This window comes from Phyllostomus hastatus, unplaced genomic scaffold, assembly GCF_019186645.2.
Source record: "Phyllostomus hastatus isolate PE091 unplaced genomic scaffold, TTU_PhHast_1.1 phas_contig_34, whole genome shotgun sequence".
NCBI lineage: Eukaryota > Metazoa > Chordata > Mammalia > Chiroptera > Phyllostomidae > Phyllostomus > Phyllostomus hastatus.
In genome coordinates, this window is record NW_025333857.1 from 59,282,301 (window position 1) to 59,301,487 (window position 19,187).

At 44.4% G+C, this 19,187-nt stretch overlaps 1 protein-coding gene across 1 annotated transcript in view; it reads left to right on the forward strand.

Moving 5' to 3' along the window:
* Nucleotides 1-208: 208 nt before the first annotated feature.
* Nucleotides 209-19,187, forward strand: part of UGCG (UDP-glucose ceramide glucosyltransferase) — a 36,318-nt gene continuing 17,339 nt past the window's right edge. The window contains exon 1 of the mRNA XM_045840598.1: nt 209-723. Coding sequence (XP_045696554.1) covers nt 626-723 — 98 coding nt within the window. The 5' untranslated portion in view covers nt 209-625. The remainder of the gene's footprint in view (nt 724-19,187) is intronic.

Genomic DNA, 19,187 nt, shown 5'->3' on the forward strand with positions numbered 1-19,187 from the left:
GGCCAGCATCCAACAGAAGCAGCCTCCCAAGGGTTTGCTAGCGACCGTGACGCAGCCAGCGCGAAGGCGGCAGGGTGGGCGGAGAAGAGAGGCGCGCACCGCCCCTCGGAGGGGCGGGCACCGCGGTTGCGGGGGTGGGGGTGGGGGCCGGGAGGGGCGGGGCGCGCCGGGGAGTCGGGGCGCAAGCTGGTGGTTTCGATTAGTTCTCCGAGCTGCCGCGGCACGGCAGAGCAGGAGGGACGCGCCACGGAGTACCGGGCGAGGCGGCGAGGCGGCGAGGCGGCAGGACTGCAGCGGCTGGGGCTCAGGCGCGCAGGGTCCGATCGGCGGCCGAGAGGGTGTAGAGAGGCAGGCCGCAGCGCAAAGCCACTGCCCCGTGGACCACCCAGCCAGACCACCGCAGCGCCTGCAGTCGTGAGCGCGCCCAGCGCAGCGCGCTGGCGAGTGCGCGCGGGCGGGGGCGCGCAGGCCCTGCCCGCCCCTTCCGTCCCCACCCCACTCCGCCCCTTCCTCTCCCCATCTTCTCCCCTCCTGCGCCCCCGCTCCGGGCGACTACCCTGTCCTCCTCCTGCGGGAGCGCTGTCCGCGGCGGCGGCGGCCGGAGCAGGCCAGGCCGGGCCGGGGGATGGCGCTGCTGGACCTGGCCCTGCAGGGAATGGCCGTCTTCGGGTTCGTCCTCTTCTTGGTGCTGTGGCTGATGCATTTCATGGCCATCATCTACACGTGAGTGAGGGGCAGCCGGAGGAGCCCTTGGCGGGGTTTGGGGACAGGCGAGAGTGGGAGGGATTGCGCTTTGGAGGTTACTAGGCTCGGGTTGGGGTACAGAGAGCTAATTCTCAGATGTTTCCTTCATTCCCACTCTCCCTGGACCAGCTGGGGCCGGGGGTCCTTGGAGGGAAAAGTGGCGAATGAGGGGGTTGCTCGGTTGCAGGCGACTGCATAGCCATGGAAAGGGAGCCTACGCTCTTACGTGTCGCACGGAAGGTTGCCCGCTCGGTTGGTGTGTTGTGTCTGATTTTTCATCTGGGCCAAGATGTGTGGTGTGTTTTTTTTTCTCTTGACCTGGGCTACATTTCTATTTTGGTGATGAACATTTCCACTCCTCTGGGAAGGTGCACACAGCCACCTGGGACCTCCCTGAGGATTTTCTTATTCCTAGAAGAGCTCTACGCCCTCGAATAGGTGTGAAGCACCTGTCCACCTTGAAAAATATCCACCAAACCTCCGAGCTGGCGTTAGGGCCTTGAGTCCTGTTAGCGTGTACATTTCAGTGTGGTTTTCTCTCTCTCTTTTTTTTTTCAGTTTCTTATGTAGTACCTTGTTTAGATTTCTGTCGCCCCCCCGCCCCCCACACACACACCTTTTCATTGTTAATTTAACATACACTTCTTGAGGCCTACTACATGCCGTTCACTGGGGGACACAGTGATGAGCCGGACAGCTCCTGTCCTCATAGAGCTTACAGTCCAGAAGTAAGAGACATAAAAGTCTGAATAAACTTATTTCCAGCAGTGATCAAGTCTATGAATAAAACAGGGTGATGAGAAATGGCACGGGGTATGTGGCTCGTTTTGATATTTCAGTTCCTTAAATGTCTTTAAACTGCTATCAACCTTCGCAAAGAAAGGAGAATCAGGGTAGGTCATATTGGTGATACAGATTCACTGGGTTTGTAGCTTCACCAGAGATGACTACATGGTGGTCTTTACCACCAACTAGACTAGGGCATATGAGAGGTGGGGAGGACGTCAACGAATTAAATAATTTTAGATTTTTTTCACTTTTTACTACATAAAAAGCATGTGTGGTTTTTTTTTTGTTTTGGAAGTGCTGCATTTTGTTAGTATAGTGTGGCATTTTCTGGTCCTGGAGGATGATGCTACATGGTACAGGGCACAGCGGGTATTTCTCTGACGATGACGGCAAGCAGACCACTTGGGTGGTGTTGGTTGTTGGGTGTTGCTAATTGGTTTTAGTTTGGGGAGTTTGTGAGGTGTAGTCACGAAACACATTCTGGAGTTCATGTTAAATACAGGAGGTTTTAAAACACAATTTTGTGATGTTTTCCAATCATAAAAATAAAACATGCTTTCTGAGTAAGGAATTTACACAACACGGACAGGAATAAAGAAGAAAGTCAAGCACAACTAAAACTGCATGACTTTGTCAACCTTTTTTGACTGTCCTTCCAATTATATTTCTGTTTGGGGGAAGGAAGAGAAGAGAGGGAGTGAAGGAACGTGAAAGAGACTTTATTAGGATTATTGTTCTGTAGGCTGCTTTTAAAGTTCAGGTGTTTAATATATGATTTTGGGGAATTGCTTTTGTACAAGGCCCTGTTCTAGGTGCTAGAAATAAGATTGAAGAACTAGACATACGGCCGCTCCCATGGAGCTTTTGTGTAAAATGTCATGAATATCTTTGCATGTTAATGTATGATTCCCGCATCATTTTTACATAAATGAGTGGCATTTTCATTTCTGACTTGCAAATATGTATTTGTTGTTATCGATGGGCATTTAGGCTGTTTATTAAGATTAACAAACACTGATGAATTCATATGCATACGTGTTTGAGAGGTACCTGCTTTAGTTTATATTTCTGGAGGAAGTATTATTGGGCTGGAAGCAGTGCACATTTGAAACTTTGATACATACCGCTCTACCGCAGTGATACATATGGCTCGACAGCAGCGAGCATTTTTCTGCTGGCACGCCGCAAGAATTTTTAAAACATGCGACACCTGACTAGTCAGGGGCACTGCCCTCTTTTCGCTTAGATTGTCAAATGAAAAAGTGACAACAGCCAACAGCAATTGCCAGCTCGTGTGAATGCATCAAAATTATACCAATTTTTTTTTGGTCAGGTTGGCAAAAATATATATATAATAAATTTTTGGTGTGCCGCAAATTTAGTAACTAGTTTATGTGTGCTGCGAAATGAAAAAGATTGAAAATTGCTGGTCTGCAGGAAGCTTGTATCTATTCATGGTCCTGGTAACATTGTATGATGGTGCCCATTTCCCTTTACTAAGTAGCAAGCTTTTTGCTACTTTCTGTTATTTTTTTATTGCTTTAATTATTTGTTCCATTGAATGCTTTTCATATATTTGTGTTAGTTACATTTAGTTGTAAGTTACATGCTCATAATCTTGTGCTATAGTCTGTTGCTGAGTGATCTTTTTGATATGAATGATCTTTTTGTTATAACTTTTCCCAGTCCTCTTTTTTTTGGGGGGGGGGGGAGGAGTTTCAACTTTGTACACATATTTAACATGGAGAGAGTGTGTGTGCCTGTGTATTTTAGGTAGTTAAGTCTTCTGATGTTTTTTGACTCAGGCACAATTTTTACATCTTCTCTATCTCCCCCAATTACTATTCATTTTGTATTTTTTCAGTATTTTGAGTTTTCTCAGGGTTTTTGTTTTGTTTTGTTTTGTTTTACATTTTGTCCTATGAGATCTAGAGTCATAGTTTTAGGTTCACTGAAGTATTTAGCCACTTCCCCCAGATTGATGAATCCACAGTTTTGAAATATTACATTTATTACAAATTCTTCTGAATCCTTGGTATGCTTCAGTGCTTCCACTGCTGCTTCATTGCTCTGTTAGTTTTTGTATCAGTATCCGTTCTTTTAATTGGTGAAAGCAAGCTCCATCTTATACTTTTGCAAACTTTTCTTTTGCTTTGCACACATTTTTTTTTTTAAAAGATGAACTTTTACCTGGCTGGCGTAGCTCAGCGGATTGAGCGCGGGCTGCGAACCAAAGTGTCACAGGTTCGATTCCCAGTCAGGGTACATGCCTGGATTGCAGGCCATGACCCCCAGCAACTGCACATTGATGTTTCTCTCTATCTCTCTCTCTCTTTCCCTCCCTTCCCTCTCTAAAAATAAATACATAAAATCTTTAAAAAAAGATGAACTTTAGAACCTTTCTGTTCAGAATAAGTGATCTTGTCTTTTCATTGGAATTGTTAAATTTACAGCTCAGTTTGGAGAAAATTGACTCTTTTCAGCATAGCACCGTCCTAGATACCCCCTACCCCCTATTGTATATGCCCATAATGGTAGTCACACTTCTTTACTTAAAATTAACACAAGGGACATGGCCTAACATCCCTAGTAACCATCTGGAGTGTTTAGACTTGAGACAGCTCCAGAATTGTTTTAAGTTGTTTATTTTGTACTTAATGATAAATGTCAAAGTTTTCTTAAAACACTTCAAGTTTTTGAGAATAGTGCAAACATTTAACTTAATTGAGATACAGTAGAGAGGCTTTGTATTTATTTTCTCTTTTTTAAAGATTTTTTATTTATTTTTTTTTAGGCAGAGAGGGAGAAACAGAGGGAGAGAAACATCAATGTGTGGTTGCCTCTCCCATGCCCCCTACTGAGGACCTGGCCCGCAATGCAGGCATGTGCCCTAACAGGGAATTCAACCAGCAACCCAAAATCTATTTTTTGAAAGATTTTATTTATTTATTTTTATGCCCTGACTGGGATCGAACCGGCGACCCTTTGGTTCGCAGGCCAGCACTGAATACACCGAACCACACCAGCCGGAGCTATATTTATTTTCTAATACCTCACAGAGTTACCTTTTTTATTGACAGTAACACGATTTGGAAATGTTCTGTGAAAACAGAATAAAGAAAATGCAGTTCATTTATAACAGATCAGAATGATTAGCTAATTAAAAGAATCATGTAAATACCTTTCTAAAGTGGATAACTGAACTAGGAGCAAATAATCAAGAGCTTAGTTTACATTTAAATCTTAATCTTTTTCTTTTTGATAAATTCCTTGTTACTCCTTCAAAATTATTTGCATGTTTGATTTGATTCCTTTCTTATTGAAGTAAAGATACTTCTCAGTTTAATTTGAATTGTGTTGAAGCAGAAAAGTAAGTTTTTTTCTCACCCTCTCTTTAGTGTATTTAGCAAACTTGCAAATTTGATTTCTCAAAATTAGGTAATTTTGTTTAAAATATTGTGCTAAACTTTCTGCATTTTATCTAAAAATGTTTTCTAAACACATGTTCTATCTCCTCTCAAATCCTTTTGAAATAAGTTAAAATGTAAATCAACTGAAATAAGCATTTATCAATACTTCTAAAACCTTGTGTATGCAACTGGTGGAAATTGAGCTTATTTTAAAAAATTTATGTGGCTCCATATCTGGTTTTCAGATTAAGGCCCATAATCTGTGGGCTCCTAATTGTTTAAAAAAATGTTTAGGTAATACAAATGTTGTAGTAAAATTGTTGCGAAAAGCCAAAAGACACTTTTAAAAAACCAATACTGAATGTTCTCACCTATAACAGGAATCTAATGAAGAAAATAACCTAGTGAGCAAAGTAGACCAGAATGGAACAGGCTGACAGCTGTAAAAAGGGATGGGGGAGGTGGGGGCTGATTGAAAGAAGGGGAAGGGCCCCGGCTGGTGTGACTCAGTGGATGGAGCACCAGGCGGCGAACCAAAGAGTCCCTGGTTCAGTTCCCAGCTAGGACACATGCTTGGGTTACAGGCTAGGTTCTCAGCTGGGGGCGTGGGGAGAAGCAACCAGTCTGTTTCTCTCACACATCAATGTTTCTTGTTCTCCCTTCCTTCCCCTTTCTCTAAAAATAAATAGTCTTTAAATTAAGAAAAGCCATTTAGTATGTTTCTTTCAAAAAGGGGGGAAGGGATTAGTCCAAGAACATACATGAAAGACCCGTGGACATGGACAGCGGTGAGGGGACTGATTCTGGCAGTGGCGCCGGCTGGCTGAGGGAGGGGAGGGAGAAAGTGGAACCACAGTAATAACATAAACCATAACTTTTAAAAAGTGAAGAAATTAAAAATCAGTTGGTTATTTTTTTAATTAAATGAGGCATGTAATGGTATCTAGTTAATTGAGATTTGATGTGTTTTTTTTTTTATATTGTATCTTCTTAAAAGGAGATAGAGAGCTAAGTAGTGGTCTGTATTTAAAAAAAGGGAGCTGAAGGTGATTCATACAATGGACAGTTCTTATTCGAAGGAATTATTTGCTCAGATTTCACAGATGTCTTTAGACTTCCCATAAGCCTGCAATGTTTAAAAATGAGGTAATTGAGAAACCAGAAAGTCCTTTTTAATGTTTTGAAACTGTATTCACTGTGTCTCTACCTACTGCTCAGTGCCTTCCCAAGTTTAATATTAAACTGATGCTGACTAATTTCATAACATTTTAGATAGCACGTGTTTGTGGGATTTCTGCCTACAGTGTTAAAGATAATATTCAGACTAGAGAGCGTGAGATTCAAGGCCCTTATTCCCGAGACTTCTCATTTCCTAACGATAACTAATGGTTATAGCCTCAGGAGGCAGACTTGGTTAAGTGACCTTTATGAGGCTTCCCCGCCCCCCCCCCCCCCCAAAGCCAGTGTGGTCTGATCGTTTGGGGGCTGCAGTAAAATGGTATAAAAGCCTGGAAACAGTTGTTTCCCTCTTTTTAGCCCTCAAGGAGCCGTATTGCTGGGTGACAAGAGTGTCTACACAAGGTGCCTTGCCTTTTTTCTCCATCTTTATTCTTTGTCTGCTCTCTGTCTCTTCCCCATCCCTCCCCTTGCACAGATGATCACCTCTCCCCCCCCACACACAATGCCCTAATGTTTGGTGGTAGGCTCTATCTTTTCTGTTGACTCTATCTTTTCTATTAAAATTTATCTCTTAATTGACTGGAGGTGCCAGGCCTGTGGGGAAATATATCTTGTATCCGTAATTATTAACTACCCTCTAGTAAACCAAAGTTTCTTTTCCTGGAGATTCTTTTCAATTTAATTCAGCCTTTTCTAACTTTTCTAGTATTGCAGCTTCTATCCCTGCTGCTTAGCTTTTGAATAGAATTTAAATACTCATAATATCAGGATAATCATGATAAAATCTCATGGCACACATAAACTACTAAAATTATGCAGCACACGAAAAAAAATGTATTCTATTTTTTGTCAGTCTGACAAAAATGTATAATTTTGATTCATTCACATCGGACAGGTATTGTTATATTGGCCGTTGTCATTTTTTTTTTTAATTTGACAGTCTAAGGGAAAAAAGGTCAGTGCCCCTGACTCAATAGTCAGGTATTATATATTTTAAAAATTCTTGCAGCACAACGGCTGAAAATCGCTGGTGTAGGTCATTGCTTCCAGGACCACTTTTTAGCGAATGAATAAAACAATTGAGCCCCTTTCACTTGAGCTTGGGAAGACACTGACTTGGGCTGGAATTTCACACCTTTAAAAACCAGCATGAAAATTGTGATTCATTGTGGATATTCAGTCATGGTTCTGTTGATTCCTCATCGCTCCCTTTTCCTATGTTTTCCTGTACCATTGGTTCAGTGCACCTTCTCTCTCCTCTAGATTGCTTAAAACTACTATATTTTGCCATGTATAATGCACACTTTTGCCCAGATTTTTGAAGGGAAAATAAGGGTGCGCATTATACATGGGTAGTACCTGAAATACCTTGCACGTACCCAATCTAAATTGTAAATGTGTGTTCAATTGTCTCTTCTCCCAATTAGATTGTAAGCTTTTGAGAGTAGCAATAGTGTCTTATTCACTGTTGTATCTCCAGTGTCAACTAGGCACTCAATTATTGCTTGTTGAATGAATGATCTTTGAATTTTTTCTAGTAGTAATGGGGAGTTTTCTGCTCATTCATTACTTCAGTGTCATTTGACCGTTGTGACCTGAGGTAGATGGTCAGAAGTTGGGGTGCTTTCAGTGGTTGTGGACTTTAATGAACTTTATTGGACTAGAGGAAATGTTTATCTCACCTTATCTAGTTAATTGCCAGGCAGATAGAAACAGGTCACGGCCAATAACATGTTCACTTACAGATCTGAACTTCCCCCCCAAGGATTTCCGAAGGGAATGCCTGCCTTTCTGTCAGTAATCTTTACACTTAGGTCTGTGCTGCTTTGGGGAATGCGAGCCCAGTGCTATCCTGTTAGTTAACATGCAGATCACAAGTGTTTCCCACTTTTCCTCCGTCCACAGGAGTTTACTTTATACACAAAATAGTTTAGTTTAAACATTACATTTAGCACTGGGGAGTTGTGTAGAAGAGGGTCAGGGCAGTCTCCTTAATTTCCTTTTGACTTGAAAAAGATTTTGAGTTTATGGTATTGGAACCGAGCAAATGGGGCCCCGTCCACGCTGTCACCTTGCCCACGTTGTCCCATGTCACCTTGATGCATGAACCAACAATGAGTGTTGAAGGAAACAGGTTTTTATCTACAGGAATCCAACCTCAGGGGGTGTGGGGGGCTGAGGCACTCCTGCTCGGAGCCCTCCTCTCCCACGAGACCCAGCACTCTCCTTGCTCCCCACCAGGCTCTAAGCCAAAACCGTGCCCTGAAGTTCGCCACACCCCTGTTTATTCTTAAGCCAGCTGCGCAAGCAGGCCTCCATCCTCTCTGGAAGGCACACTCATGGGTTTCAGAGTCGCCATCCTCTTGCAGCAGCTTCCTCCTTCAGGATCCTCAGGGCTACGTTGTCCTCAGCCTCCGTGTAACAGTTCAGGGAAACATGTGCCATGTCACACGGGATCGTGGTGGAGCCCAGGAGGGGGGGGGCACACGTCCCAACAGAGTGGCTTTTCAGTATGACCTTCAGAGAAGCCAAAGTGCAGCCTCAGCACTCCCTGTCATAGTTGAGCTCAAACATCTCCCACGAGTCTGGGTAGCTAGGCAGGTTCCCACACAGCTCCCCACAGCTCTCTCCTTGGCACCGTTTCCTCAGCCCGCATGGCTGCTGCATCTGTGCTACAGCCCACATGGCTGCATCTCCTCATGGCTGCCTCTTTCTTATACACCCGACAGCGTGGCAGCATCCTGACTCCCAGCTGGCCCGGCTTCTGCTTTACACACCAGCCCTCGTGGCTGAATCCTGACTGCAAACTGCATAGCTGCTTGCTGCTTCCTCTTTCAGACCTCATGGTCCGAAAACCCCCTTTCGAACCACATGGCTGCTACCCTCTGCTCTCTCAGCCACCTTTATTTTAAATGCTGACCTGGAACTTCCTATGCAATCTCATATCCTGCCCCTCCTACAATGTGCTACTTTTGCAGTTCCCTGTATCTTTTACCTTCTTTCAGCTGTCATCTTTAGTCAGGGCAAGAGTGCCCCGTGACACAGGGGCCTCTGCCTCCCTACCTTTTGTGCAGGTGCTGTCTAAGCTTCCTCAGCTACATCAGGAGTCACTATAAGCCCTGAAAGTCAAGTAGTCCTTTCACCCCTTTTGCCATGGGCAGTCTGCTTCCCTTCAGGCAGGACACGGCTATCAACTTGTCATTGTTATAAAAAGTATCTTAACCACCATGTCATCCCTTCCCCTCTCCCCCAACCATGGGCTGTGGGGAATTTCTCCTATACTCTGCAGACCCCTGCTTTGCACCACGTTCCAGTATGTTTGAGGGTCTTCTGTGTTTCTGGGCAGGACCTGCTGGGGCCGCATCTTCTGTTGGGTGCCTGTCTTATTTAGTTCCTGTTAGCAAAAGACCACGCTCCATTCCAGACATCAGGGGTAACTATTGTCTTACCCCTGTAAGGGGCCATGTCACTATCAAAGGGTTAGTGAGTTGGGGAGGAATTGTGGAGGGGAGAGCAAAATTATAAAGATCTATTTGTTTTCTGTGGCGATGGAATCTTTTGTATTCTGGAGTTTATAAATCTATTATCTGGTGGAAGTATTTTGTGTTTTGCTATAGACTGACCTCACAATTGGTTATTTTGTATTCTCCAGGGAATCTCGTATGTGCAGAATTTAGGTCACACTGGAAGTTGTGCTTTGTGTTGCTGATGAAACCCTTCCTATTAAAGAACTGAGGGAAAAAAAGAAAGAAAGAAAGAAACCCCTCTGCCTGCAGTACCACTTTTGGAAAAGATTAAGTGCTACGTGGAGGTCACATTGATCACGACACGTACTGATGATAAACACACAGTAACAGCCTTCCAAGACACAATCATAAGTGACAACAGAAACCTTTAATCATTGGACACTGTTGGCATGACTTTGTGAAGTTGGGAACCTGCTGATAGAGCAGTCAACCTAATTTCCTATGAAATATTAACAAGCTTGGTGGCACACAGCGGAGATAAATTCCCAGAGTCAGATCAGTTGGTTCAACTGACTCACACAGCAGAACTATAAAACACAGCACAATCTAGCGCTATGAAGCAAGGTGGACTTTGCCCTCAAGGAATCCGTATTCTTGGCAGCTGGAGCCGGTTCCTGAGTCTCCCCTGTGGGAGGTTGCAGCTCTGTGTTGAGGTTGCTGCAAAGGCTGCTGCTGCTACTGCTGCTGGCAGGGTGGAGCACAGCCCATCCTCTCCAGGGGGTTTTCCTTCCTACCAGGCCTCCCTCTTGCTCAGAAATTCACTTAGAATACAAAGCGGTAAAACGAAGCATTTGAAAATGGTCCAGACTATTAAATAAACTGTTGAGTGAGTGAATGAGTGAGTGGGGGAGATGTGCTAAAAGATTAGAAGGATAAAACAAGGAGCTACAGTGGTGAAAAAAGACAGTAACAATTGTAGAGGCTGAGATGTTGGGAGATAAAAATGAACTACAGAAAATGAAGACCATCCCATCAGTTCAAAAGGCACAAACCCTTATGCAGAGAGGCAGTTAGGATTCATCAAGCCAGAGCATCTGTAAAGTTCAGCAGAACCCAGCCCTGGATCTTTCTTTGAAGTGTTCCCTGAATAGCTGTCCTTCTGGCTCACAGTAAAAAGCTGGACCTTGGAGGCCTCTCTCTTTTGTCTGTGATTCATCCCTCGTGACCTTGACCTTCGGACTTAAGTTAACTCCGAGATAGCACCCCAGGGGTCCCTGCGCTCAGTCCTGCAGCTGGCAGTAACAGGCAGCCCTACAGCAACTGTCTGAGCCCCTCTCCCTCCCTGTTCTGGAGGGTGATGCGCCTTCATTGCATAAATGGGAATTTTTTTTTAACAGTGGTTCTAGCTTCTGAAAATTGCTCACTTGCATTTCAGGATCATTTTCCTCTTTAAAATAAAACAAATCCAAACAGTTGACTAGCCATAGAGGAGGTCTGTTCCTTTTATATCCAGTGTGTTCCTTGAAAATGTAACAAAATCAAATTTGTGAAAATCAAGGGGACGTACGTGCTGGGCAGGGAGAGGCTGTTTCAAGAGAACTAAGAATATTATGAAAACCCCACATTATGTTTCTGCTGGTTGAGGTGCCTGGCACGCGTGCTGCCACCGATCGAGAGCTTTCCAGGTTACGGGGTGGGGCCCTCCCTTGGGCGCCCAGTGAGAAGGCTGCCTTGTAATCTCTGCTCTGGGGCTTTGTGCCTGGTAGGTGTGGTGAATTTGTGGTCGACCAAACAGAACAGAGTCTCTCCTGGAAGCCTTCAAAACATCAGTAATTACTTTGTACATTGTACCTGTTACTTTGTACAGTGTTCCTGTACCTTATACATTGTACCCATGGGAATTATATTACTTTTGCCCCTCAGCTCTTAGGGGCGGGGGGGGGGGGGTGACAACCTCTCCCTCTAACAGAGCCACGTGAAGGGCAGATGTTGTGGTTCTGAAGACAGAGGACTTTAGAGAAGCCAGGACTGTGGCCTCTGCCCAACTGAGAACCCATCTCATAGTTTAAAAGGAGACCTCAGCTTAAAAAAAAAAAAAAAAGAAGAAGAAGTAACAGGTCATTTTCAGTGGATAATAATTCATGATATTTATATCCCTCACTCATACTTGTACTGTGTTTACTTTTGGATGAGGCCTATGGAACTGTACATTGATTCCTAAACATTTCGCATAATTTTAACTTTGAATATAATTTTATCCTAAATATTGGGTGTAATTTGAACTTTGCGTTAAATGTGTCTTATGCCATGTTTTGACTTTTTTTTTACTGTGGTTTGCGGCTTTTGATGATTCCCTTCCCCCTTTAATCTTTCTTCACACACAGGAGTTGGTTTTCTGTGTTTTTTTCCCTAAACCAATATAATGGTCTAATATTTAGATATATATAAATCTTTCAATATATGAATTTCTAGTTCTTCTGTTTTCATGTAAGTCTCATGAGTGTTCGACATCTCTAAATCTCTTATCAGAACTATGGTCATTAAGACAGGTTACATTTGGTGGGAAATGTCCCTAAAATTAGCAGTTTTTAAAAATTACCAATAATAGCTATCATTAAATATTTACTTGGTGGCCGAACTCATCTATTTCTCACGACTATTTTATGAGGCAGGTACTGTTATCCACACTTAAAAACAAACCCAAAAATCCCTGAGGTAAAGGAGTAACTTGCTCAAGGATAACACAGCTGTGAGGCTGGGATGGCAATCCAGGCAGTCTGCCTGCAGCCCGGCTGTTAAACCAGTATGGAATGCAAGGCCTGTCCGGAAAAAGCCCAGCCATTGATAGTATAATGAGAACAGTTTATGGGACACTAATGTAACTTGGCAGCCAGGGAGAGAGTGGACTGGAATGCACATGCATGAAGAATGACGACGTCGCTGTACTAGTCAGTGGGGGTGGTAGACGCCCTTGAGTGAGCATGTGCACTGTGTGGCAGTCGCACTCAAAATGACTGAACAAGTAGAGCAACGACTGTGTATTACCTTTTGTGTTAAACTTGAACAGTCCTCCACAGAAACTATTTGGATGATTCAGAAGGTCACAGCTATGGGCAGCTGGTGATTGGCAGCTTCTTCACAGCAAAAGCCATCATGTCTTATGCAGAATTTTTTGGTGAAACATCAAATCACCCAGGTGACTCAGGCCCCCTACAGCCCAGATTTGGCACCCTGCGACTTCTGACTTTTCCCAAAACTAAAATCACCTTTAAAAGGGAAGAGATTTCAGACCATCGACGAGTCAGGAAAATACAACAGGGCAGCTGATGACAGTTGGGAGAACTGTGTGCAGTTTGAAGGGGATTGAGGTGTCATTGTCCTTTGTACCACGATTCTTGTATCTTGTATCTTCTTCAATATATATCTCCCTTTTTCATATTGCATGGCCGGATACCTTCTGGACAGACGTCATATACTGCCAGCGCCAACCTAAAAATAATCCTGGAAGTAATCCCTAGGGACAGGGTATCTGAACGGGACTTTGTACAATTGCTCTGAATCTTAAGCCTCTGGTTATTGGCAACGTTAAGATAACTATGAAGAAAGCCCCTCCTCATTCTCTTGTGCATTCTTCTCCATTCTCACACCTCTCGTATTGTGTCTTCCCAGGCTTCCCATTTTCCATCCATCCCATAACTGCTGATCGTCCTGAGTTTCTACCTCAGTCCTCACCAGTCCTTCAGTCATCTAGTCTTCCTAGGTCACTGGGGGGGGGGGGGTCACTGCTGCCTGGGTCTCAGCCCTAGAGAGTCTGATTTCATTGGTCTGGGCATCGTACATTTTTTTAAAACTCCCCAGGTGATTTTCCTTTGTGCTGTCAAGGATGAGAACAGCAGCCCTTGGGCTATGTATCCAGCGTGGTGGCCCCCACCTCTTGGCTTTATTTAATTCTCCATCTAGCCCAGAACACACCATTCATGGCTTCCGTTCTTGCCCCACCCCCTATCAGTCTGCACCCATCTCATCATTCATAGCTTCTTAACTTTCAGAATCCCACACAGGGCAGGGCTGTAGCCCTGCGGGTTAACACTGCTGCGCTTCGTGGTCTCGGGTCTCGGCTGAGCCCGCGGTGTCGTCTGGCCGCGCTTTGTTTCCGTTTTTAGCCCCGTCACCCGTCCCTGGCCGAACCTCTTCCAGCCTTCATCACGCTGCCCTCACGCTTGTCAGGTTTCTGTCACTCCTACTTCACACTGTGGATCTAGCGTGTCGTTAATTATTTTCTGTTATCTGTTTCTTTACACTTCGACTAGCTCCTCTCCCTTACCGTATACACTCAAGTGTGAACAGTTCAAGATTACACTGAAAACGCCTTCCCCATCTAGTTTTTTGGCCCTTCTGCTCGCTCTTGGGTATGAAGAGAAGCTGGTGTCTGTTCCCTGTTCGCACATCCGGCCTCCCATCCCTGTGCGTCTTCACACGTCCTTGTACGTAGCCCTGCTCAGAGTGCTCTGAGGTCCCCAAGGTCACAGGCTAGTGGACATGTCAGCTCTTGTCTTGACATTCAGTGTTGTTGTTTGTTGAATCCTTTCAAAAAGAAAATACCTAGCCGAATAAACCCTTCTGTGACTTGACTTGATTTCTGATTGTCTTTCTCCTTTTCTGGTCACTCACTCCTCTTAGCCTCCTTCATGTGTTACTGGTTCTGTGATATTAGTTACATCGATTTGTGGCTACCTGCTAATGGCATGTTATACCCGGGAGAGCTTATGTACTTACCCAGTTGTAGCTGGCTCCCATATTTTTATCTCTAGACTAGCCATCCTTCCTGAGCTCTGAATATCTAATTGTGTATCTAACTGTGTATCTCTGTGTTGCTGGAGCCTGGAGAATTTATAGTTACTGTAGTAGGTCGTCCAGTGTGGTTCACTGCTGGCCTGCTTCAGAATTACTATGGAAGTTTGTAAAAATGCACGGTCGTAGGCTCTGCAGCTGGTCCATTAAGTTATGATTTCTACCGATGGGCACTCTGTATACTAATTGTTGAAGAATAGTGGTCTCCTAGATAAGAAACATTGCCACTTGGCGTCTTCATGATAACTTTGGTTAGTGTGTTAGGGATGATGCTTATCGCCATTTCCCACTTCGTGTCCTGCCCAGACTTTAGAAAGGACGCCACTGGTCACCTAAAGCTGAACCGGGGACTCATCCACATACAATCCTCACTCTCTACCCCCACATTGCCCACGGGCTAAGCCCCGTGAATTCTGAATCCTTACTTTTTCTTCATTTCCTTTGCGACCTCCTGCTGTCTCCGCAGTATGTGCACCTATATTTTTCCTTTGGACCTTTATGCACAGGGTCTGGCACAAATATCGCCCCTTTTTAATTACAAAATCTTTTATTACAACATCATAAGGATGTACATCTGTAACATAACAATGTCACACTCAAGCACACCATGTGACATTTCAGGTGAAATGCTCAAATTAAAACTATAAATTATTACACCCATATTTTTGCCCTAGCAACCACACTCAAGCAGGCCACTCTTCTGCCGGACCCTGTATTTCCCCTCCCGTCCAACCCGCCTCCCTCTACTTTAGTCTTTTAACTTCTGAAAATACAAAAATGACTACCTTGTTCCTTTCCGGTAGTCTTTCATGGTTATTTCTTGCCTGTGGGATGAGCGACAGGCCTTTTCAGCCTTGTCAGTGAACTCAAGCAAGAGTTTATATAGCAGAGATTAGTCGTAAAGCAGGGCTTCTCGAGGTCGAATGTGCCTGTGAATCACCCAGAGATCTCGTTAAAATGCCGGTTCAGTTTCGGTGGTTCTGAGGGTGGGGCCCGAAAGTCTGGATTTCTAGCAAGCCTCCAGGTGACGTCCCTGCTGCTGGTCCGTGGACCACCTTGGGGGGATGGAAGTCTTAAACAGTCACCTCCTAGGAAAAGTCAGATGCTTCCTTCTGTCCACTCTCCAAGTGGTCTAAACCGAGTCTCTTTAGAGTCCGTTTCACATGGCATTTATAGAAGCTTGCAGAGAAGTGCTTCTGAACAGGAAGTGTCTGATGCACATGTGAGAACCACTTCTGGTCTGAACACATGAAAATGCTTTGATGGTTACACACACACACACACACACACACACAGCCTGAAAATGTGAAAGGAAAATCTCCAGGTCCTGGAAAAGAAGAGAGAAGGCAAAGTAGTGAGTTGGACTTGCCTGCTCGTTTTAATCCCAGTGAGAGTTCTGTGAGTTGGTTTCTAATGATTGATTTTCCTCCTCATTATTGGTTATGTTGTCCTGGTTCTTTGCATGCCTGGTGGTTTTTTATTAGATGTTGGGCATTCTGCATTTAACTTTGCCGGCTGCTAGACGCTTGTATATTCTTGGACTTGCAACTCCGTCTCTTCAGTTTGGGGGGGCCTCCTGGGTTCTGCTTGGCTCTCCCCTCCCTTGGCTGTAGCCTGAACAAGCTCTCACAGCAGGACGCTGGGGCTCTTGGAGGGTTTGCTTGTGTGTTTTCTGAGTCTTAGGAATCACTGTCCCTTTTTACCCGATCACCCATATCTTAAAAACTGTTGTTTCCTGTATTTTGCCTGATTTTTTTAAAAAAAATTGTTTCAGGGATTAGAATGAACAGTCTCTGTTTCTTCACCTTGTCCAAAACTTGAAACTCTGGGTGGTGGGAGTGGGGAGGCCAGGCTTTTGATACTTACACAAGGACAGAGACAAGACTACAAGAATGCAGACTATTTATAATGGCCCATATAACGGCCGGACACTGGAAATAACCTACATGTCCGTCAGTAGAATAGATAAATAAACCGTGGTTATGTTAATACAAGGAATACTGTGCTGAAATGAGAGTGAATGTAACCACAGAGATGAATCTCATAAACGAGCATATCCTATGGGATTCTGTTTAGATTAAATTTTAAAAGCAGTAAAATTAGTCTATGGTGTTGCAATTCAAGACAGTGGTTACCCCTCAGGGGAATACGTAGAAGGGGACATTCGGGGACTTCTGGGGTTCTGGTAATAATACCCTGTTTCGTGATCTGGGTACTAGTTGCATGATGTTTTACTTTGAGAAAATTCACTGGGCTGCGTACTTTATGTGACTTTACTGTATATATGTTATGCATCAGTTAAAAGTGCCCCCCTTCCCCGAAAAGGTCAAGGCTGTAAGCCACTTGAATGATAGGAAGGTGGACCTGGCTTCCCAGTATAGAACCTGAAACCGGAAAGCAAGCACACCGGTCCAGACTAAGGGCAGAAATGGGTACCCACAGGAAATCCTGTGCAGTGTGTGGGTGCATTGCATTAAGCTCAAGTTCACACTGCGTAGGTGATGCAGAAACCATGTGACCTTAGATACTGAAGTCAAAACTCACAGGAAAAACCGTGAGCCCTGTAGGGCCCTGCTAGAGCCACTCAGTAAACTGGCCCATGTGGAGGACAGTACCACTCAGGCCCCTTTTGAGCTACCGGGCAAATGGGACTGTCATCAGTCGCTTCACCATGAACCCGGAGAGGGCGTCATTGTTGATGGTGAGTCAGAATGCGTCTTTGATAAAATACTGCACGCTTGATGTGAAAAGCTCTTTGAGGGATAGGAGAGCTGTCTGTATTAGCATTTAAAGTACAATGTCTTCATGAAGAAGGGGAAGAAAGGAGAAATAGGATCAGCACTTGACTGTGCAGCACCGTTTAAATGATCCTGGTCTTGAATCTAAAACATTGTTCAATGCAACGTGTCGGTCAGTGGGCGAGGTTTCTCCGTAACTGGTCCTCGCTGCACGGGCATGTTTTGATACAGTTTAGCAGCACCTGGTGATCATACAATGGGACCAAGGGATAAAAATTCTCAAACTTTTTGATGATTTCACTGTCTTTACATCTCATTCTCTCTAGGCTGCATTCTGGATACTTTCTGCAAATCTAGATTCCAGTTTTCTTTTTAAATTAGCAATCTTCTGTTTCACCTATCTGTTGAGTTTCAAATGTCAGGGATCATAATTTTCACTTCTCGACATCACGTGGTTCTTTTCATCTCTTCAGGGTCACATGGGGCGGTCTCTCTCATTCCATCTGTTGGGTTTGCTCAAACAACACAGGCAGTTTGCCCCTGGGGGTCCAGAGCCCTACTTTGCCCTGCAGGGATTCCATCTTTACCCAGGTTCCTCGAACAGATTTCCTGAGATTCTTGTCTCAGGTCTGTCACCATCTCCAGGTCACCAGTCCCCAACAGATGGCCCCGGGGGTCAAGCAACAGTGGCAGCACTCATTAACTTGGAGGTTTCTCCTTTCTGTTCTCAGAGGCTACCCTTCCTTTTCCTAACAGTTCAGTCCCGCGTTTAAAAAATGCTTCTAGTGTGCTTGTATTTAAAAAGAGGAAAGTATAGATATTATATAAGGATTTGTATATAGGTGTGTGTGTGTTGGCGTGTATATGTATTAAGAAAACCTCTGGAAGCATAAACAAGACACTAACAGTGCTGCAGAGGTGGTGATAGGAATGAGGCAGATGGGGAACCAGAGCGACGGGAAGACTTATGAATTTCTTCATATTTTTTGTGATTTGAACCAAGTGATGGCTATACTACCAGTTCAGTCAGCTAAATATATAATATGACTTCCTTCCCCCAGCTATCTGGAGGTTCTGCATGGGCTTGGTTTCTCTAACATCTGGTCTACTACTGTGTTAGACATGGAATACTGGTCATTTTTGTGGCTGTATAAGTTTTAGATCATGCATTAACCTCTGTCCCGCCCTCTTGATCAACTCTGTAGATCAGTATTTTCCAGCCTGTCTGTGACAAAGAGTCACTTCTTTAAAATGTTCCAATCTGTCATGGACTGATACTTTGGTAAACCACAGTAAAAATAAATCACTGATTACGTGCTTGGATGGCCTGGCAGTGACAGATTGCTATGAAAGTTCCTAAATGCTTTCTCTCTCTGTCTTCTCCTCGCAGACCAGTAAAAAGCACCTCGTGGGTGGGCCCTCACTGAGCAGCCCTGCTGCGAGCGGTGCTCCATGGTTGGCATTTGGTGTTGTGGATATGAAATCGATACACCGTCTTTTAAATTTCTCGTTGGTTTAAAGTTTTTTCCATGGATGGGAACCTGTTTTTTTTCTGTAAAGATGCTTGTTTGGCCTTACCTGAAACATTAGGCGTTTACTATGGTACATCTCTGCCAGTGGCTGGTGGCTCTGGGCAGTAGTACTGGTGTACTTCCAGGATTTATTCATGGATGAATAGTGCATTTCATCAAACCTCAGATGCATTCATGCTGGTGTTTTCTTGATTGTCTAGGGGGTCTCGTTGGTTGGTTTTCATGCTGTTAAGTTAGGACTGCCATCTGGCTGCCAGCAATTGTAGAATGCCGTTGATTGCAGGGACATTAAAATGTGAATGACTGTGTGTCATGAGAGCGCTTGCAGGTGGCCCATGATTGTTCCAGCCTCTGCGGAGGGTGTGGAGACTTGCTTCTGAGAAGGAAGGAGGCAGCCTTTGGTGACCTCCTTTAGACACCCCACCACTCTGCTGAGCGGCCTGTCATTTCTTTCTTGTGACAGCCTGGTGTTTCCCT